Source organism: Dipodomys spectabilis, unplaced genomic scaffold, assembly GCF_019054845.1.
Source record: "Dipodomys spectabilis isolate Male_0828 unplaced genomic scaffold, ASM1905484v1 ptg000054l, whole genome shotgun sequence".
NCBI classification, from domain to species: domain Eukaryota; kingdom Metazoa; phylum Chordata; class Mammalia; order Rodentia; family Heteromyidae; genus Dipodomys; species Dipodomys spectabilis.
The window spans coordinates 13,770,026-13,792,025 of NW_024870731.1; the positions used below are offsets into that span (position 1 = coordinate 13,770,026).

Genomic DNA, 22,000 nt, shown 5'->3' on the forward strand with positions numbered 1-22,000 from the left:
ACGGACGGGTACTTTTCAAAAAATATTTTCTTTTCCCTCTGGCTCCCGCTAGGGTGGAGGAAGTTGTCTCCCGCGCCGGGAGAGGGTGGAACCGAGTGGAAGGACGAATACGGGGAGGTCCCCCGCCCCCCACCCTGAGTTCACCCATGGGGGGGTGGGGACCGAGGGGCGGGGACGACCAGCAGGTGCCTGGGCTCCGGGCTCTCCCCCCCCCCCACCCCGCCATCCGCACCCTCCCCCCCCCGCACCCACACCCCGAGCCCGGCCTCGCCCCCTGGCGGGCGCGCGCTCCGTGCAGAGCGCCGGGGTGCGGGGCGCCCACCCCGCAGGCAGCGCACAGGCCGTGGGGGCGGCAGGGGAGGGGGGGGTGTGCTCCCGGGGCGGCACGCCCCGCCAGGCTGCCGCCGGGACCCCGAATCCGCCACCCCCGAGGAGCATGTCCGCGGCCGGGGCGCGGAGCGGAGCCCCGGGGAGCCGGGCCCGGGGAGGGCGTGTGCGGCGGCCGCGGAGCCGCTAGTCCCCTCCCTCCTCGGGGAGCAGCTGCGGCCGCCGCCGCCGCCACCGTCAGCGCGCGGGCCGGGCCGGGCCGGAGCGGAGCCGGGCGCGCGGGGCGGGCGCGGGGCGGCGCGGGGCGGGCGGGGCGGGCGCGCGGGGCGGGGGGTGGGCGCGGCGCGGCGCGGGAGGGCGTGGGGGGAGGGTCTCGCCCTCCCGATCACCGGGCGCCCGCAGGGAGACCCTGGCGGCGGCCGCCGCGGCGGCGCCTGACACTCGGCGCCTCCCGCCGTGCTCCGGGGCGGCATGTCCGAGGCTGGCGGGGCCGGGCCGGGAGGCTGCGGGGCAGGGATCGGGCCCGCGGCGCTGCCCCCTCCGCCCGCCGCGCTGCCCCCCGCGCCCCCGCAGGGCTCCCCGTGTGCCGCCGCCGCCGCCGCCGGGGGCTCGGGCGCCTGCGGTCCGGCCACCGCCGTGGCTGCGGCGGGCACGGCCGAGGGGCCGGGAGGTGGCGGCTCGGCCCGGATCGCCGTGAAGAAGGCTCAACTGCGCTCGGCGCCGCGGGCCAAGAAACTGGAGAAACTCGGAGTGTACTCTGCCTGCAAGGTGGGTCCGCGCCCGGCCCCGCCGCCGGGGGGCCGGGGCTCCGCTACCCCCCCGTCCCCTCCCTCCCTCCCCCCTCTCTTACCCCCCTTCTCCTCGCGCCCCCTCCCTCCCTCCCTCCCCACCCCCCGCCTCCGCCGCGCGCCTCCCGCCTGGGGCCGCTGCACCGCGGAAGTGCTGCCGTCGCCCGCGCGCAATTAGCTCCCTCGCGGAGAGGAGTCCTGTCCGGGTGGGAGAAGGGAAGGGGGGTCGCGAGGACGCGGGGGCAGGGGGGGGGGCGTCCCTGACCTTCCCCTTTTGCAAAGGATCGCCTCGGGCGTCCCAGCTCCGGGGCTACCCCCTGGGGCTTTGTGGCTCTGTAGGAGCTCTCCGGTGCCACTTTCTCGCCCAGCGGAACTGTACCGAGCGGGCGCATCTACCCGGGGCTGCGAGGAGGAGGAGGAGGAGGGAGGGGCACGTGTTTTTTGGTGGGGAGAGAGTGTGTGTGTGTATGGTGGGGGCTCCGCGGTTTTCTCTGCTCTCGATCGGTTCTCGTGGCCCCACCGGGTGGAGCTGGGTTCAAGAAGTGAGGGCGGCGAATCATCCTCCTAGACTTGTGGCACTTTGGCCGGGCGCCGGGGAGGAGCGGGGCGGGGCGGGGCGGGGCGGGGCGGGGGTCCCGCGGTGCCCGGCGCCCCCTGCGCGCGGCCGCGGCTGGGACCCGGGGTTGGTGGGACTCGTGTAGTTACAGCGTCGTCCCGGCAGCTCGGAGGTCCCCCCCCCCCCCCGGGGAGGTGGCGAGGTGGTGACCGCCCTGCGCGGGGGAGCTGGGGCGGAGGACCGGGTTCTGGCCCTCCCTCCTCGGCCCGTGCCAGCCCCCGCCCTCCCCCAGCTGCGGATCCAGAGGTGGGAGCTGCGCTCCCGACCCGGGAGGTTTGCCCGAGGCCGCGGGGCAGACTGGCCTTGCGCTGTCAGCAGAGGCTTTGTTTTGACAGGGTGACAGCTGAGGGGGGCGGGGACTTGGCCCTGTCAGCTCCTGCGGCCTGTGGCTGAGCCCAGGGAGACACACGCGCGCACACGCGGGCGCGCGCGCGCGCGCACACACACACACACACACACACACACACACACACACACACACACACACACACACACACACACACACACACACACACACCCCTCCCGTGGGTGCCTTCTGCCTGCCACCAACCGGGTCAAGTCCCCAGGTTCCAGATTGCCACCCGGGGCTGGCCCTGTGGGGACATCTCTCCTGGCTTTCGTACTTCCTGGAGCTTTTCCTGGGCACGCAAAGTCGCTGCCTTCTCTTCCCTCCCTCTCCCCCCCCCCACTCCCCTCCCTTTTGTAGTTTAAGCAAGCACCTACTGTGTGCTCTATGCTTGTGTATAAATACTATTGGAAGGGGTCCATCTTAGTTTTGGCCTTCCTTAACTTCTTACTCCAGGGAAACCTGGTGGGGGGTGGGTGGGGCGGGTTGCTGCTTGAACTGATTTCCCCTCCCTTCCCCCCCCCCCCCCCCACCAGGTCTGGAGTGAAGCTAAAATGTGCATTGTCGCAGGAACTTGACAGTTCCTTGCAGGTTTGGTTCTCTTAGATACCTCAGTTGTAAGGCCCTAGTTAAGAGCTGAACTTTAGATCACTTGTCCCTTTTGATTGTAATTTGTGTGTATGTGTGCACGTGTGTGCCAGTGTTGCACCTTGAACTCAAGGCCTGGGAACTGTCTTTGGAGGTTTCTTGTTTGTTTGTTTTTGCAGGTTGTGGGCCTTGAACTCTGGGCCTGGGCACTGTCCCTCAGCTCTTAAGCTCAAGGCTAGAGTTCTACCATTTTAGCCACAGCGCTGCTTCCAGTTTTCTGGTGGTTTATTGGAGAAAAGAATCTCATGGACTTTCTTGCCCCAGTTGGCTTTGAAATGCAATTCTCAGATCTCAGCCTCCTGGAGTAGCTAGGATTACAGGCATGAGCCAGTCTTTGAGTTTTTATTTTTATTATTTTTTTTAACCTGCATCAATCAGCTTTTGGGTGGTTAATTGGAGCCAAGAGTCTCACAGACTTTCCTGCCCCAGCTGCCTTTGAATCACAATCCTCAGATCTCAGCCATCTGAGTAGCTAGGATTATAAAGGTGAGTCACCAGTGCCTGGCTACTTGTCCCATTTGAATTCAGCCAAGAAAAAAGGACTTGTAGAATAATACTACTGTAATGCTTGGTATTCCGAAGACTGACAAGTGGAGATTATCTTTCTAAGAAAATCTGAGGCCTAGTGATTGGTAAGAGGGCCTACACTAAAAATTGAGAGCGAGTTCACTTACTTGGTAGACCTGGTGTTTTGCCGCCACAGCTCCAGTGTGGAAACTGCTAACGCACAGACCTGAGTTCTGGCTTTGTTTTGTAGTTTGTTTATTGGGCGCATCTACCACATACCTCTTCTTTCAGTTGCCTGTGCGTGGTTGTCTTTGTACCTAAAAAGTTTGCAGAAGTTTTGGTTCTGTCTAAAGCCACGTGTATGTATATCCTGCCCTTAAATCAATCAGTCTATCTATCTATCTATCTATCTATCTATCTATCTATCTATCTATCTAGTCTCTATCTATCTATGTATCTATCTACCTACCTACCTAACTACCTACCTACCTACCTACTTACCTACCTATCTTTTTTTAGGTCTGGTCGTGGGCCTGAACTCTGGGCCTGGGTGCTGTTTCTCAGCTCTTCAGCTCAAGGCTAACGCTCTACCACTTGAGCCACAGCACCACTTCTGGCCTTTTCTGCTCATGTGGTGCAGAGGAATCAAACTCTGGGCCTCAAGCATGAAAGACAACCACTCTATCACTGAGCCACCTTCCCAGCCCTCTATCCCCCCCCCCTTCATATATATATATATATATATATTGGCCAGTCCTGGGGGCTTGAACTCAGGGCCTGGGTACTGTTCCTGAGCTTCTTTTGTTCAAGGCTAGCACTACCACTTGAGCCACAGCACCACTCCTGGCTTTTTCTATTTACGCGATACTGACTGAGGAATTGAACCCAGGGCTTCATGCATGCTAGGTAGGCAGTCCACCACATTCCCAGCCCAGATACAGCATCTTAAAATTTTTTTATTGTTATGATAAAGATGATACACAGGTTTCACAGTTACCTAAGTTAGGTAATGATTACTTTTCTTCTTCCTCCTTCCTCCCTTCCCCCTCCTCCCTCCCCCTCCCCTCTCCCCCTCCTCTCCTTCCTTCTCTCCCTCCTTCTCTCCCTCCTCTTCCTCCTCTTCCTCTTTGTCCTCCTCCTCCTGCTCCTCCTTCTTTCTTTTTAGTCTGTTGTGGGCTTGAACTCAGGGCCTGACCATTGTCCCTGAGCTTTTTCACTCAAGGCTAACACTACTACTTTGAGCACCATTTCTGGTTTGCTGGTGGTTAATTGGAGATAAGAGTCTTAACAGCCTTAACGACACAGGCTCACTGTGATCCAAGCCTCCTGAGTAGCTAGGATTACAGATGAGAGCCATTGGAGCCTTACATGAGTTCATTTCTTTTTAGATAATGTTACCCCTTCCCTTGCTCTCTCCCAGTTTTTCCCCCCCATCCCCACTACAAATTGTATTGTTTTCAACATAGTGAGTACCACTGCTGCATTTGTTCACCCTTTAACTCTCCATTTCTGTGCCCCCTTACCCTTCCAAAGACAGAGAAATAAGACAAAAAGAAAAAAACAAAACAAAACATCAATGAAGAAAAAAAAAACTTCTTGTTTCCATTTTCTGGAGTTCATTTCACTAAGCATTACTTTATATGATCAGAGTCACACAGAGATTGTGCCTTTGTGTTCCTCTCCTAAGAGTATCCTTTGGTCTCCCTGTGTGTGAATACCTAGAGTTCTGTATAATGTGTCTTGTCCCTGTGTATTTTAGATCTAGCTTCCACATATGAGAGAAAACATGCCCACTTTGTCTCTGAGCTTGGCTTACTTCATTTAAAGTATAATGGTTTCTAAAGTTTGCAACTTGAGTGTTCACTATCTAATTCACAGGAAAAGGTTAGTTAAGGCCTTTTTTCTTCGTAGACTTGTTTATTAGCATTATCAGTTGCTGGGGGTCCCCTGTGTAATATTTTCACACATGTATACACTATATCAGGATCAGCCTGACTCCCTCTATATCATTCTCCCTTAGCCTCCTTCAAACTATTTCCACAGGTTTCAGTGATCTGTCTTCATACATGCAAATAAGCTACTTTGATAATACTCCCCTTCCTCCTCTCTCTGGTAGCTCTCCCTTCTCCTGCTGCCCCCACAGAGCCTGTTTCACTTGGCTACCATCCTTCCTTTCTTCCTTCCTTCCTTCCTCCCTTCCTTCCTTGCTTCCTTCTTTCTTTCCTCCTCCTCCTCCTCCTCCTCCTCCTCCTCCTCCTCCTCCTCCTCCTCCTCCTCCTCCTCCTCCTCTTCTTCTTCTTCTTCTTTGCCAATCCTGGGGCTTGAAATCAGGTCCTGGCACTGTCCCTGAGCTTCTTTCTGCTCAAGGCTAGCATTTATCAATTGAGCCACAGCACCACTTCTGGCTTTTTCTGTGTATGTGGTACTGAGGAATTGAATCCAGGGCTTTATGCATGCAAACACTGTGCCACTAAGCCACATTCCCAGCCCCCATTCATTTTTCTTTCTCTTTTCTTTTCTTTTTTTTCTCCCCATGTGACAGCTCTGGGCCTTGAACGCAGGGATTGGGTGCTGTCCCTTAGGTTTTTGGCTCAAAGCTAGCACTCTACCACTTGAGCCACCCCTCTGACCTTTTGGTAGTTAATTGGAGTCTCTTAGATTTGTCTGTCCAGGCTTGCTTCATACTGTGATCCTCAGATCTCAAACTCCTTAGTAGTTAGGATTCATTACAGGAGCCACTTTCTTCTTTTTCCTTTCTCTTTTCTCCTTCTCCTCCTCTTCTTTTTTTTTCCAGTCCCGGGGCTTGAACTCAGGGCATGGGTGCTATCCCTGAGCTTCTTTTGCTCAAGGCTAATGCTTTACCACTGGAGCCACAGCTCCACTTCTGGGCTTCTTAGTATTTAACTGGAGATAAGAATCTCACAGACTGGCTGGGAAGGTGGCTCAATGGTAGAGCGCTTGCCTTGCATGCTTGAGGCCCTGGGTTTGATTTCTCAGCACTACATAAGCAAAAAGAAAAAAAGCTGGAAGTGGCGCTGTGGCTCAAGTGGTAGAGTGCTAGCCTTGAGCTGAAGAGCTGAGGGACAGCGCCCAGGCCCAGAGTTCAGGCCCAATGACCGGACCCCCCCCCAAAAAAAAAAAAAAAAAAAAGAATCTCACAAACTTTCCTGCCCAGGCTCGCTTCAAACCATGGTCCTCAGAGTTCAGCTGCCTGAGTAGCTAGGATTATAGACATGAGCCACCGGTATCTGGCTTTTTACTTCTTGTTTGATGGGGTCTTATTATGTAGCCTTGGCTGACTTAGAACTCATGATCCTCCTACCTCCACCTTGAGTGCTGGGGTTATGAAGGCATCACTTTTTACTCACTGATCTATTCAATAAGTATTTCAAGGGATACTAGCTAGCTACTAGGCCTTGGGTAAGTTCTAGGCCTGAGATACCAAGATCTATCCTTGTGGAACTGTTGACTGAGCCAGGTGTATGTTGCATACTATGTGCCCATATGCATGTGCTAAAACCCTTAGGGAAAATGACAGTGAGCCAGTGATGGGAAATCTAGAAAAACTCTTTTTTGGAGTGATATAAGGACTGGAGCAGTGGTAGGGTTGAAAGTAATTTCCTGGAGGAATTGTCAGTAGCTCTTAAAGACTCTGGGTTGGCTATGTGGGCAGGGCTGGGGTGGGGGGTGAAGCTTTTTTTTTTTTAAATTTAATTTTATTTTATTTGAGAACATACTGTACAGAGGGGTTACAATTACATGGGCAGGATAATGTATACATTTCAAGGGTGAAGCTTTTTTAAGTGAAGAAACTGAAAGCAACTTTGCAAACTTGGAGCTGGGCCAGCCTGAGTCAGGACCACACTGCCTCCCCCAGAGGGGCTCGAGGACCCCTGGCCTAGGGATGACTCTAATCTCTAATGATTTTTTTTTTTTGTCTTTTAAAGTTTGGAGTGAGTATACTAAGGCAGTGGTTCCATTTCAGCTCAGCTCTGCACTTGAAATGAGCCAGCCCCAAAGGACAGAGAATGCCTACTGGTTCCATGGGCTCCTTGGGAAGTTGGAGAGAGCAGAAAGATTAGAGGAAGTTGGAGAAAGGGGAGAGTTCAAAAGAGAGAGGCTTACGGGGTACCAGTGGCTCATATCTGTAATCCTAGCTACTCAGGAGGCTGAGATCTGAGGATCGTGGTTCAAAGCCAACCTGTGCAGGAAAGTCTGTGAGACTCTTATCTCCAAATAGCCACTAGAAAACCGAAAGTGGCACTGTGGTTCAAGTGGTAGAGGACTAGCCTTGAGCTGAAGAGCTCAGGGACAGTGCTCATCCAGAGTTCAAGCCTTATGACTGACAAGAGGGTGGGGGTAGGGGTGGGGGGAGGGAAGGAGGGAGGGGGGATTCACATGTTTCAGGAGGCTGAGATCTGATGATGGAGGTTCAAAGCTAGCCCAGGCAGCAAAGCCTCTTAGACTCTTTTCTCTCCAGTTAAGCACCAAAAGAACTGGAAGTGGAGCTGTGGTTCAAGTGGTAGAGTGTTGAGCAAAAAAAGCTCAGTGGACATTGCCCAGGCCCTAAGTTCAAAACCCAGTATTGGCACAGGAGAGCAGAAAGGGGAGAGGGACTGGGAGGAAGGAGGAAGGAAGGTGGAAGAAGGGAGGTCTGGCTTTTTTTTTTTTTTGTCACAGATAAGCCAAAAACAAGGAAGCTATTTCATAGCCAAGGTGCTCTGGAAAGGAAGGAAGGCAAGAAGGAGGGAAGGAAGGAAGGAACAAAGGAAAGTAGGAAGGAAAGAAGGAGAAACAAACCTCACAAGGACCCAGAATGGAGTTCTTTGAACTATGTCGTAGCAAAAGTTGCATCACTACGATGTTGTTTTGACCCAGCCTGAGTGGTGAGAACAATCTGAGTCTGACCTGTTAGGCCTTGGCGTCAAGACTTCTCCTTTACCAGGGTCTTCATGGCCACAAAGTCTCTGGCCCCTTTCCTGGGCTTCCTCCTACAGGGACTGGGATTGAAAGTTCTCTCTCATTTTAAAATCATCAACTCTCTTAGTCTAGAGATAGGTCTGTGTTAGCACGGCTCTGCCTTCAAGGCCCTCAGGGGTTTAAAGGGGGGGGAACAAAAAGCAAAACAAACAACAAAAGGACTTCCCTAAAAGAGAACCACCAGAACAAAACTAAGATCAGGTCTTGACTATTTTGCAGATTTTTTGATTCCTTGTCATTCCTTTATGTTCACTTCTAGCCTGATTTGAAATGACCTACATTCGTCCTGGAGATTTCATTGTGACTTTTAATTATGTAAATTTTCTTTTTGAGAAGAGGTCTTGCTGCTGTGGTCCAGGTTGGCCTCAAAACTCTTCCTACCTCAGCCTCCTGAGTGCTGAGATCACAGATGTGGGCCCTACAGCATGTGATTATTTGACGTGTTCACACTCACGGAACAAATTCTTCCTGATGTAGCTGTTGACTAAGCAGATGAACTAGAGAAGATGGAGGAAATGAAGAGCACTTGGGGAATTGTAGACAATTATGTGAAGATTTTTCATGGAAGACCATTTCTAGGTATTCTGAAGGGGATGATGGGATTGAGGTTTTTAATTTGTTTTTGTTTTGTTTTGTTGCTGTCAGTTGTGAGGCTTGAACTTGGGTTTTTGTTGTTGCTGTTACTGTTAGTTGTGGGGCTTAAACTTGAATGGGAGTAACGTCCCTAAACTCTTTTTGCTTAAGGCTAGTTCTCTACCATTTTGAGCCACAGCACCATTTCCGCTTTTCTGGTGGTTAACTGGAGATTAGAGTCTCAGGGACTTTCCTGCCTGGACTGGCTTTAAACCACAATCCTCAGATCTCAACCTCCTGAGTAGCTAGGATTACAGGTGTGAGCCACCAGCCTGAGCTTTTTTGCTCAAGGTGGATGCTCTACCACTTCAGCCATAGCTCCACTTCCAGCTCTTGGCTGATTAATTGGAGATCAGAGTCTCACAGACTTTTTTTTCCCCCCAAGCTGTCTACAAGTCACTATCTTCAGATCTCAGCCTCCTGAGTAGCTAGGATTAAAGGCGTCAGCCACCAGCTCAGAGCTCAACCTGTATTTTCTTGTCTGTAAGGTAGAAGTAACACTGTAGCCCTCACAGCCTTAAAGACTGAAGATGGGCCATCTGTTCAAGCTGCAGTCACTCAGGGGAAAGGAGACACTAGTTCACTGGGAAATTGGGAAGCCTGGGATTCCGCTTTTAACTCCAGCTCTGCCACTAGTGTAATCTTGGGCACAAATCGCTTAATTTCTCTGTGAACCTCTATGACCTACCTCTAAAATGGTGACCATAGTTTGAGCCCTGATGTTAAAGAGAGGAAAGATTCCCGAAGTTCCTAGAACATAAAGTAGCCAAACACATTTTGACTGGGTGCTTTGCTTATTGTTGCATGGGTTAGGAGTCACCAAGCATTCATGAAGAACTCATTGGCTTAAGCTTCTGGGCTGAGTGCCATCCTTAGAGAGTTACGGTGGCACAGGATAATACCATTAGTCTTCATTTAAAACATAATGATTTATAACTCAAAAGCAACACTGAATGTAGAGTGTGAAAAAAAAAAAAAAAGGAGGCCAAGGTGCCATGGTCAGAGAGTGTCCTTTTGGCTGCAGGCTGGTGGACTAGTCATTAAACAGACCTTCACTTCTCCAGTCTCTCCCTTCCCCTGCCTCCTTCCCTTCCTCCCTCCTTCCTTTCTTTCCTTTCTATCTTTTCCTTCCTTTCCTTTTTTCTTTTTTTTTTTTGGTCGGTCATGGGGCCTGAACTCTGGGCCTGGGCGCTGTCCCTCAGCTCTTCAGCTCAAGGCTAGCGCTCTACTACTTGAACCACAGTGCCACTTCCAGTTTTCTGTGGTTAATTGGAGATGAGAGTGTTGCAGTCTTTCCTGCCCAGGCTGGCAGGATTGAACTGCAATTCTCAGATCTCGGCCTCCTGAGCTGATAGGATGACTGGTGTGAGCTCCAGGCATCCAGCTCGTTTTTTCTATTATGAGGATTGACTCTAGGCTTCAGGCTAGCTAAGCCAGCACCTCTATCTCAGGAACTATACCTGAGCTTACCCACGGGTTCCAAGATGAGATTTTCATACACGTGTGGACATCATTTGATCATTTTCAAACCCTATCACCCTTTCCTATTCCCATCCAGCTTTCTGCTGGGGAGAGTACCTCTCATTTTCAGCTTTTTAGCTTGAAGCAGACTCATCCTGGAGCCGCTTCGTCCCTGGAATTTTCTCCAGTGTCTGTAGACCTCTTGGGTCATGGCACTTGGGAGCAGGGAGGCTGGGCTGTGGTTAGACATCTAGGCAGGACAGACAGTTCCCCACTACAAGGAATTATCTGGCCAGAATGTGAACAGTGCAAGAGTTGAGAAACTGCTTTGAAGGAAAATTGTATTTTCCCACAATGCCATCAATGCCTTTACAGAATAGGGGAAGGGACTGGGAAGGTGGCTCAGTGGTAGAGTGCTTGCTTCTCATACACGAGGCCCTGGGTTTGATTCCCCAGCACTGCATAAACAGAAAAAGCCGGAAGTGGTGCTGTGGCTCAAGTGGTAGAGTGCTAGCCTTGAGCTGAAGAGCTGAGGGACAGCGCCCAGGCCCAGAGTTCAAGCCCCATGACCGACAAAAAAAAAAAAAAAAACAAAAAAACCCAAAAAGACAAAAACAGAATAGGGGAAATGAGTACTTTTGATTTTAATTTGAATAACACTTGAAATATGAAGAACTTCACTTGGTGAATCATGGGCATAGTTTTAAAACAGCTTTATTGTGGTATAGTTTATAGATCATAAAACTTGCCCGCTGTCTGTGTGCAGTGCATTTGAATAAATGCAGATAGTTTAGCCTCTACCACTACAATCAACTCCCTTCCATTCCCCTCAAAAGTGGCCTACAGCCAACCTTATTTTTGTTTGGCAGTGCTGGAGATGGAACCAAAGCCTTAGCTCAAGCTTGACAGCATTCTTGGAATTACAGCCCTAGCCTGCTCCTGTCATTTCCTTTTCTTTTTTGCCACACCTGGGGTTTGAACTTGAGGCCTGGACGCTGTTTCTTATTCTGTATTTTTCAGTTAATGGCACAGGGTCTGACCATCCTAGGATATGTTGAGGGTGATATAACCTTGGCACAGTCTTAAACTTCTTTGATGACAGATCCCAGCTGTCATACAGTGCCTGCACAGAGAGTCTCTCTTTGACAGAAAGGTAGCTTTTTCTTGTTTTGTTTTTGAGACATAATCTGGCTACATAGTCCAGGCTGGCTGTGAACTTCTGTTTCTGCTTCCTCAGCCTCCTGATTGCTGGCCAAGGTACTCTTTGGAATTGCCAACCGTTTTCTTTTTGGAGCTTCCTAGAGCCTGGTGGCTGTGGTAATGTTAATCCCCTAAGAGTCAGAACAGCAGGCCCGCTGGCTCCCTGCCCAGGGTGGGGGACCCCATGGGAGCGCTTTCCTGCCCGCCCTGGCCAGGTCTCCCTGGGCAGCAGTCTCTTTCCTTCACTAGGTGAGGAGTGGCACTACTGACGTATTCTTCAGATAGGTAGTTTCCCCTAGGTGAAATTTCTTGGAATGTGAGCATTTCACAAACATCTATTTTGTTTTAAAAATAAACATTCCGTGGATGCCAGCAGCTGGTGTTTTGCCAAGGTTGGCCTCAGCTCATGGGATCCTTCCACCCTGGGGAGGAGGAAGGTAACCAGGTCATTTTACTAGCAGGGAACTGACACCCAAAGAGGTTAGGTGACTTCCCCAGGCCACACCCTTGCTCTGGAAAGCACCACCGGTGGAGGAGGGCATGAGGCTGATTCCTCTTCTAAAACTTTTTTCTGGGGTGCAAATGTGTGTGTGTGTGTGTGTGTGTGTGTGTGTGTGTGTGTGTGTGTGTGTGTGTGTGTGTGTGTGTGTGTGTGTGTGTGTGTGTGTGTGTGTGTGTGTGTGTGTGTGTGTGTGTGTGTGTGTGTGTGTGTGTGTGTGTTGGGGCTGTATGTTCCTGCTTCCCAGATGGCTTCTGGAGAGGATTTTGTTTGTTTCAGGCATTCTGTTCTCACCTGACATTTCATTGTACTCCTTTTGAGAAGTTTGTTCAAAGGCCCTTCCAGTGTACTGATGTTATACTGCCTGTAATGTAAACAGAACCAGCGTCTTTATTGCTGGATTGGACAGACCTAAGCACAGCCTTGATTGTTTTAGAGCTGACAATCAAGTCTGATGGCTGTGAGGGCCCAACACCATTCCCTGTGGAGGGAAGATGAAAGCGATTACTACTCAAGCTATAGAAAGTTCCCAGTGTGTCAAGAACCGAAGAGACAGGCGATCCCAAATCTTTAAGGTCCTTATACAGGATTATATAAAACTGTACTCATAGTAATATTTCAGTACAATCAAAGGGCAAGGCATTTTAAAATGTTTGAGTTTACTATGCTTACAATCAAGTACTCATAGATTAACAGTGCAAACAACTTTTTTTTTTTTTAGTTTCCAGTACTGAGACTTGAATTCAGAGCCTGACATGCTTACTTAGCTCTTTTGCTCAGGTTTGATGCTCTACCTTTTGATTCATACCTCCACTGGTTAATTGCTGGTTAATTAGGGATAAGAATCTCTTAGATTTGTCTGCTGGCTTTGAATCACTATTTTCAGATCTCAGCCTCCTGAATAGCTAGAATTACAGGTGTGAGCCACTAGTACCTGTTTTTTTTTTTTTTTTTTTTTTTCCTGGTACCTGGGTTTGAACTCATGGCCTCATGCTTGCTCAATTGGTGCTTTACTAGTTGAGCCATACCCTCCGTCTCTGCTTTCAACATTTTTTTAAAACTTACTATAAAGGTGATGTACAGGGCTTAGTAATGAGTGCTTGCCCAGCATGCATGAAACCCTGGGTTTGATTCCTCTGTACCACATGAACAGAAAAAGCTGGAAGTGGTGCTGTGGTTCAAGTGGTAAAGTGCTAGCCTTGAGCAAAAGAAGCTCAGAGACAGTGCCCAGGCCCTGAGTTCTAGCTCCAGGACTGGCAAAAAATAAATAAATAAAAAATAAAATAAAATAAAAGAGGTGAGGTGCAGAGGGGTTACAATTAATTATATGTAAGTCAGGTGAAGACTACATTTCATTTTGGTCAGTGTGTCACTTTTTTCATGGCTCTCTCCCAGTTCAACCTTGTTTTTTGCTGAGTATTCGAAGATGGAGTCACATAGACCTTCTCCCTGGGATGGTTTGGAACCTCAGTCCTCCAAATTTCAGCCTTCTGAATAGCCAGGATTATAGGGGTGAGCCACCAGCACTCAGTTAACTGGGCAGAGAACTTTTACACATGTGTAGATCTGTGAACTGCCCCTCCCCCCTCCAGGTATAGCAGTCGGGCATTTCTAGAAGTTCAGAGGTTTCCCTTGTACTCCTTCAACACCCATGGCAAATCCTTTATTCTGACTTCTTTCATCAGAGATTACTTTTGTGTGTTCTTCAGATTCACCCAAATGGGATCAGACTGTAAGAATACATCATGTCCGCTTTCTTTCCCTCAGTACCCTGTCTGTGAAATGCATCTGTGTTGTTGCATATAGCAGTAGTTGGTAAAGACACAGGTTTTCAAAATAAAACAATACGCTAAAAATTACCAATTGTTTTCAGGATAGAAATGAATAGATGTGGATGTCTTCACAGAATGGATTTTTTTTTTCCATGTGTGCACAGAATAGATTTTAATTAGAGTTTTTCAAGAAAGATGGGAATTAGATAGTAAGTACTGAGGATGCTGTTATATAGACCAGCAAACAGTGTGCTGGGCCAGGTAGATGGAGATAGGAATGGAATGATAGAGCCAGGTAGATGATGGGGGTGGGGGCTGGTGACGTCACAGCTGATGGAATGTGTGTCCTGCACAGTTCCTTTTCCCTGAAGTCCTTACATGTAACTATCACGTGACGGCCTGCTGCCACTAACCCCTAGTTCTGGATGTAGAACTGGATGGGCTGGGCATGGAGACAGCTTTCCTGGGGTAACACACTTCCGTGGGCACTGCCACCTCTGTGTTGGTGGCCTGGTGGGCGGAGGTGTTGGGAAGGGGACAGTCATCCTCATGGTCTCCATAGAGGATGCTGAGGCCACTTAGTGTCACTTCGTCCCCAGGAATGGCAGTAAGAAAGTGGGGTTCCCACGCAACTCCTCAAGTTGTTTTCTAACAACCACTTTCCTGAAAGCTAACACTGCATGTGAGATGAGGGGAGTATTCGATGGAATTATGTGGACCATCAACCTATAATCTTCTCTATACCAGATAATATTTACCCAAATGGGATTTTTTTTCTCATTGATTTACTTAAAGAGCATGCATGTATACATTTGTGGGGTGTTATACCCAGATGTGAGTTATGTGGGCTGTTTTAGTAGAGTTCTGCTGGGCTTGGGCTTGCTACTGTTTCAAACAACTTCTCCTTGGCCTTCTTCTCTTTTTTCTTCTCCTCTTCCTCCTCTCTGTCTTTTTCTTCTTTTTCTGCCAGTTGTGGAGCTTGAACTCAAGGACTAGCCACTGTACCTGAACTTCTTTTGCTCAAGGCTAGCACTCAACCACTATGAGCCACAGCACCACTTCTGGCTTTTTCTGTTCATATGGTACTGAGGAATCGCACCCAGGGCTTCATGTATATTAGGCAAGCACACTACCACTAAGCCACATTCTAAGCCCCCCTCCCCACCCTTTTTTTTTCTGATACTGGGGCTTGATCTCAGGCTTCAAACTCTTTCACTTAAGCATCTCAAAGATATGTCTGTCAAGGCTGGCTTTGAATTGTGACCCGCAGATCTTAGCCTCCCAAGTAGCTAGGAGCTAGGATTATAGGCATGGGCCACTGGTACTTGGTAGGTTCAGACTTCTTATGACAATGTATCACCTAGCTATAATTGAAATGCAGCCAAATCATTCGTGATTTTGTATTGTTTGTGTCTGTAGCATTCAGTTTTGCCTGAGATTACATCTGCTTTGCATACTTCTCTATGTACCTTGATACCTTATTCCTGAGTATTCTGATGCATGCTCAGATGCCAGCTTCCTCAGAGTAGCCTTTCTTATCCAGCCCCCCCACGCTATCACTGCCACATAGCGTTCTATCCATGATTCTCAAATATTATGCTTTTTTTTTTAGGGTGCAGATCCTGAGGTTTAAATTCAGGACCTGGGCTTTGCCCCTCCGCTTTTGTGCTCAATGTTAGCACTTTACCTTTTGAGCCACAGCTCTATTTTGAGCTTTTTTGATGGTTAATTGGATATAAGAATCTGATCAACTTTTCTGCTTGGGCTGGCTTCAAACCGTGATCCTCAGATCTCAGCCTCTTGAGTAGCTGGGATTACAGATGTCAATTACTAGCTCGTGGCTAATACTGGGCTTTTTAAAATTTTCTTTATTTGGACCCTCTCCCACCTTTTTATGACTTTTGTATGTCTAGGTATTGAATCCAGGATCTCTTGCACAGTAGGTAAGTACTCTATTACAGAGCTGTCTCCCTGCGTCCCCTCCTCACCAAAAAGAAAAACCTGGAATCATATTTTAAAGTGATTTATCTGTTTCATTTCTGAAAACAAAAACTCTGTGCAGGTTCACTTCATATTCAAGATAGACTGTATCATATCTTGCAGAAGTAGACATTCAGTGAATAGTTACAGGTAAAAGGGTAATCTTATATTTAAAGACTTTGTGAGATCAGAGGAAAGGAGATCACATTGTAAAGATGAGGAAACTGAGCCTTGGAGACCTTTAATAATGAATCATGCAGTGCAAGGTAGACACATTGCCAGCTGGAACTGGACCCTCCCTTTATAGGAACTTAGTGCACTTCTTTTAGCTCATGGCAGATAATGTATTTGAGATGAGGTCTTTCTGTGTAACCTAGGCTATCCTTGGGCTAAAAGATTTTCCTACCTCAGCCTCCTGAGATTATAGGTGTATACCACAACCAACACTTACTTCATTGCCCGGACTTCTGCTACAGGACCAAGCATAGAGGATTCCAGCCTGCATTTATTCTTCCTCTGGATGAATAATGTGAATTTCTTTTTTTTTTTTTTTTTTTGTCAGTCGTGGGGCTTGAACTCTGGGCCTGGGCGCTGTCCCTCAGCTCTTCAGCTCAAGGCGAGCGCTCTACCACTTGAGCCACAGCGCCACTTCCGGTTTTCTGGTGGTTTATTGGAGATAAGAGTCTCACGGTCTCTCCTGCCTGGGCTGGCTTTGAACGCGATCCTCAGATCTCAGCCTCCTGAGTAGCTAGGATTACAGGCGTGAGCCACCAGCACTCAGCTAATAATGTGAATTTCTGTCATGACTGTTTCTTCTTCTGTAAATTATTTTCAGAAATATATTGTGAGGGGCTGGGAAGGTGGCTCAGTGGTAGAGCACTTGCCTTGCATGCATGAGGCCCTGGGTTCGATTCCTCAGCACCACATAAGCAAAAAGAAAACAGCCGGAAGTGGCGCTGTGGCTCTCAAGTGGTAGAGTGCTAGCCTTGAGCTGAAGAGCTGAGGGACAGCGCCCAGGCCCAGAGTTCAGGCCCCACGACCCGACCCGAAAACAAAACAAAACAAAAGAAATATATTGTGAGTGTTGTGAGGCCAGCAGGTTAAAACCTACTGAGAAAGAGTTTCTACTTTCTATTCTAAAAGCCCGTATTACATCATCATCATTATTATTATTTGTGTGTGTGCGTGTGCGCGCTCCGGCCTTTTTACTCAAGGCTGGCACTCTCCCACTTGAGCCATACCTCTACTTCAGGCTTTTTGCTGACTAATTGGTATAAGACTCTCACTGAGTTTTCTGTCTGGTCTGGCTTTGAACCATGATGCCTAGATATCAGCCTCTTGAGTGGACAGGATTACAAGTGTGATCCTGGGACACCTGAGCAAATATCAGCTGTATAGACAGGCATATTCTCTACTATTTATAATTTTGTTGTTGTTGTTGTTGCTCATTTTAACTGAAGTTGACACCAGACTTTCTTAAAACTACTCTGTGTTTTCTCTCAGTATTATTCTGCATTCAGGAGATACATACCTTCTGGGAAAAATAAATAGTGTTGTCTCTAAGGATCCTCTCCAAATGACCCACTACCTAATCTCAGGAGGAGACTTAGTGTAATCTCCTTCATCACCTCTGGGCAAGACGTGAGTGGATGCATCTATTAAATTCCACACCATCTAATCAGTTCCCAATGCTCGCATGCATTTTTGGCAGCCGTCAGGGAGGCTGCTGTGGTAGGCAGGTATGTACTTCGGATTCTAGAAGTACAGGGACAGACCTGCAGAGCAACCTAGGGACTGGCAGTGGCTGTGCTCATTTGCATGAGCTTTAACAAGCTAGTGTTGCAATCAGATGGCCCAAGGCCAGGAATCCAAGGTCAGAATATGTTGAAATAACGACGTGAATCAGGTAGCTCAGGATTCGCATATCCCTGCAGGACTACCTGAGTCACTAAGGAAACACCTTGCTTAGGTGCTAGGGCCCTGCTCCCTGCCGTGTGTGTGTGTGTGTGTGTGTGTGTGTGTGTGTGTGTGTGTGTGTGTGCGTGCGTGCGTGTGTACGCACGCGCGCGCGCGCACCCCCCCATCCCCCCAATGAGGCTAAGCCCATCAGCAGCTTCTCGGGGGTGGAGGTGACAGATACTGAGGACAAGAAAGATTAATGATGGCGTGTAATGTTCATGCTGAGAGATACGGTGACCCGGAGCAGGTGGCAGTGTGGGAGAGAGGTCCTGCGTAAGTGGAGTGAATAACAGGCTTCAGGGTGGTTTAAAACATGGTCCCAAGTTGGAATCCTGACCCACTGCTTTCTGACTTTGTGGTTCCCTTTGAAGAATGTCCTCACTTCTTGTCAGTGTTTCCGGTTTCTAGCAGTATAAATAGGAGATGATGCGACTGTCATCTTCTCCACTCATTCAACAAATCATTATATAATGTGCCAGGCATCGATGTAGACACTGGGGAAGGAGTGACAGATGGGTCCTTTGCTTTTGTAGAGCTTGCTTTCTGGTAGCGGAAGCAGTCAGTAAACATGAAAATAGCAGAGTGTGACATGTACCATGCGGGGAATCCCGGAGAATGCGAACTGAGAAGCTAGTGAGAGTGCTGGAGGAGAGGTCTCCCGCCAGTACCCCGAAGGCTTCACTACACGCTGGAGCGGGGCCGCACCAGTGACCCGCACCTCTAATCCTAGCTACTCAGGAGGCTGAGATCGCAGGATCACATGGCAAAGCCAGCCAAGCCAGGAAAATCTATGAGACCTATCTCCAATTAACTAGCAAAAAGTCAGAAGTTGAACTGTGGCTTTAATGATAGAGCACTAGTCTTTGAGTAAATAAAAAAATTAAAGAACAGCACCCAGATCCTGAGTTCAAGCTCTAATTCTCCCCCCCCCCCCCCCCAGCATGTATGTGCATACACATCTGTGCACGGGTGCATACGTGTACACACACACACGCAGAGGGGACAAGGGTTCCAGGAGGGTGGGGTGCAGAGACCTTGGGGCCTGAAATGGCTTATCTGTTCAAGGGCTGTTCAAGGAGGTGAGCAGGACTAGTTGGAAGTGAGCAGGAGAGAAGAGGACAGGAATTGAGATGGAGCAGATAAATGGAAGCAGATCTTTCACGGACCCGTGTTGGCTATCTATCTTGTTTTATTTATTTTTTAGTATTCTTGGATTTGAATTCACTGCTTCATGCTTGCTTTTCTACTGCTTAAGCCACACCACTAGCCCTTTTGTTTTAGGTTATTTTTTTCTTCTAGAGTCCCAAGGTGGAGTAATTCTCCTACTAGTCTTTGCTGCATAACTGGGATGACAGGTATAAGCCACCTTTCCCAGCTTGTTTGTTGAGATAAGAAGTCATAACTTTTTGCCCGGACTGGCTTTGAACCCACATCTCTCCAATTTCTACCTCAAGTATCTAGATTAGAGGCATGAGTCAGCGTGCCTGAAATGGGGAGATGTTTTTAGTTTAAGTTTTGATGGATACATGTCTAACTAGACCCAGACCATTCCCAGTACCCTAGCAAATTCTTTCCTGCTCCTTGCTATTCGAATTTCTGTCCTTCAGAAGCCACCACGGATCTGACTTGGGTCACTGTAGCGTAGTTTTACTGATACAGAAATTGGTATAAATGATACTGCATAGTACTTGCTTTTCTTTCTTTGCGTTGTTGGGGAAGCTGACACTCCATGGGCAGCCACAATCTGTATATCCCTTTGCCCTTGTGGATCTGGGCTGTTTCTAATGGATTCATGTTAGATTTGCAACCGCTCTGGTTCCTCTGATAATAGACATGTAGATAGAAGGGTCTCCCCTCTGCGCATGCACAAGATCTTGTACCTGCTTTATATGTATGTATTTATATCTGTATGGTGACTGGGGTTATGAGTGATGTTACTCTAGAATGTTTGGTGTGCCAGTTGCTCATGCCTGCAACCCTAGCTACTCAGGGGACTGAGGTCACGGGATTCTTATTTTCAATTAAACACACACAGACATACACACACACACAGAAATGGAGCTGTGGTTCAAGTGGTAGAGCTCTAGCCTTCAGTGAAAAAGCTAAGGGAGAGTATCCAGGCTCCAAGTTCAAGATTCAGTTCTGGCACAAAACAAACCCAAAAATGAATGTGTTTCTTTTTCCAGCTGATGATGAGAAGCTAATACAAACATGGTGTTGAGAGAGACAGAGAGAGACAAACAGGCCCTCTTAGAAGTTTTTGTAGTCTAGGTACCATGATATATCATTGTCTTGCAGAGGAGAAAGAGATTAAAAAATGGATGTTTTGGGGTTGTTGTAAGGGCAGAGATAATTGTATCTGACATGAGGGGAAGGAGGGAAGAAAAGAAATGAGGGTCAGTGTCCACATTGTGGTCCTGAGGAATTGTAAAGGATGATGAAGCCATTTACCAGGGAGGGGAAGGACCAGAGCTAGCAGCAGGCTTGGGATGTGTGAGGATCAAATACTTTTCTGAATGGGCCGGGAAGGTGGCTCAGTGGTAGAGCACTTGCCTTGCATGCTTGAGGCCTTGCGTTTGATTCCTCAGCACCACATAAAAAGAAAAAAAAAAGCCAGAAGTGGCGCTGTGGCTCAAGTGGTAGAGCGCTAGCCTTGAGCTGAAGAGCTGAGGGACAGCGCCCAGGCCCAGAGTTCAGGCCCCATGACTGGACCCCCCCCCCCAAAAAAAAAAAAAAAAAACCTTTCTGGGGCTGGTAAATCAGGTATGTCTGTTAGTATAGTCAAATGTTAATAAAAGTGTTATCAAGTATTGGTGATAAAAATGAGGCATTGCGTTTTAGTGTTTGGAATCAATAAAGGTTGGATACTATCACAGATAAGCAGTACTAGATAGTAATTACTGAGGGCTGGGTATGGTGGTGTGTATCTGTAATTCCGGTTACTCAGGAGGCAGAGATTGGGAGGATCACAGCTTGGTGCCACTCCAATCCATAAAAAAGATAGTTGTCAAGATTCGACTTCAGTAAACCAGCTGGGCACAGTGCTCATACCTGCAATCCCAGCTCTGCAGGGTGGTATAAGTTAAAAAGAACAACATGGGTAAAGTGAAATGGTGGGAAAATAGGATCTGCTGGGTGGTAGGAGGTTTGGAATTTCAGGTAGAGAGTTGGAACCATATTTGTTTGTGATGGTGTTTGGCCTGGAAGAAGTGGAAGCCCAAGAAGTGTTCTGCCAGAGAAGAGGTCTTTGGCTTGCCTCCTTGCTCTCTGTCAGCCTGGGTGAACTCAGGCCAGCCACACCCTTCTCCAGGCATTGAATTACTTGTCCTACAGGCTTGTTGGGAGGTGAAATAAGATGACTTGGGCTGGGTGGAAACTAAAAGCTGATGATCCATGTTGTTCAAGGGAGATTTGGAGTAGAGTGAGCGCTGGAGTAGGTGGAGGCTGGGATGCGGGAAGGAGTTGCTTTTGGCCTCTTATCAGGTGGAAGGTGGGACCTGGCAGGAACAATGGGGAGGGGCTAATTCTGAGATCCTTTGAGGAAAGAGTCCAATGGCGTTGGTCAGGCAGATGAATGGAGCCTCTGGCCAGGAGAAAGGGGGGTAGGATGGGGTGAGGTGGTTGGAAGGGTGACATTGGAGCTGAGGGCCAGATTTCTGGGTGTTGGTGTACAACTTTGCCAGCACAAAGCCTCGTAGGTGGCTGGGAATGTGGGCTACAAGTTCTGCTGTACGGGTTGGGCTGGTTGCATGGATTTGAGAGTAGACGGACCAGATGATGACTGATAGAGTGAGAACGCCAGGCCTCCAGGAAAACCACATGTAAGGCATGGTTTTCCTCAGCCCAGGGAACTTGATACCAAAGGACAGGCTGGAGAGGATGTCTGCGCCACTTGCTGCTAATAAGTAGCATCATGGGTCTTTCCACTGTGTTGAAGACTGAGCTGGCCATGAGGCATCTTTATAGACAAAGTCTGAGTGTGTATGTATGTATGTATGTACGTGTATATGTGTATGTTGATGCTTGGGCTTGAACTCAGGGCTTGGGCTCTGTCCTTTAGCTTTTGCTCAAGGCTCTACCACTTCAGTATTTTACTGGTTCATTGGAGATAAGAGTCTCACATACTCTTTGTCCTTGGACTGGCTTGAGATTCTCAGTAGGATGACAGGGTTGAGTCACCAGCATCCAGAGCGTGTTAGATATGTGTATTAAAAGAAACCCATTTGGGGCTGGGAAGGTGGCTCAGTGGTAGAGTGCTTTCCTTGCATGCCTGAGGCCCTGGGT

At 48.7% G+C, this 22,000-nt stretch overlaps 1 protein-coding gene across 1 annotated transcript in view; it reads left to right on the plus strand.

The window, feature by feature from the left end:
* The first annotated feature begins 798 nt into the window (after window positions 1-798).
* The window catches only part of Kat2b (lysine acetyltransferase 2B), a 104,216-nt gene continuing 83,014 nt past the window's right edge, over window positions 799-22,000 (plus strand). The window contains exon 1 of the mRNA XM_042679890.1: window positions 799-1,095. Coding sequence (XP_042535824.1) covers window positions 799-1,095 — 297 coding nt within the window. The remainder of the gene's footprint in view (window positions 1,096-22,000) is intronic.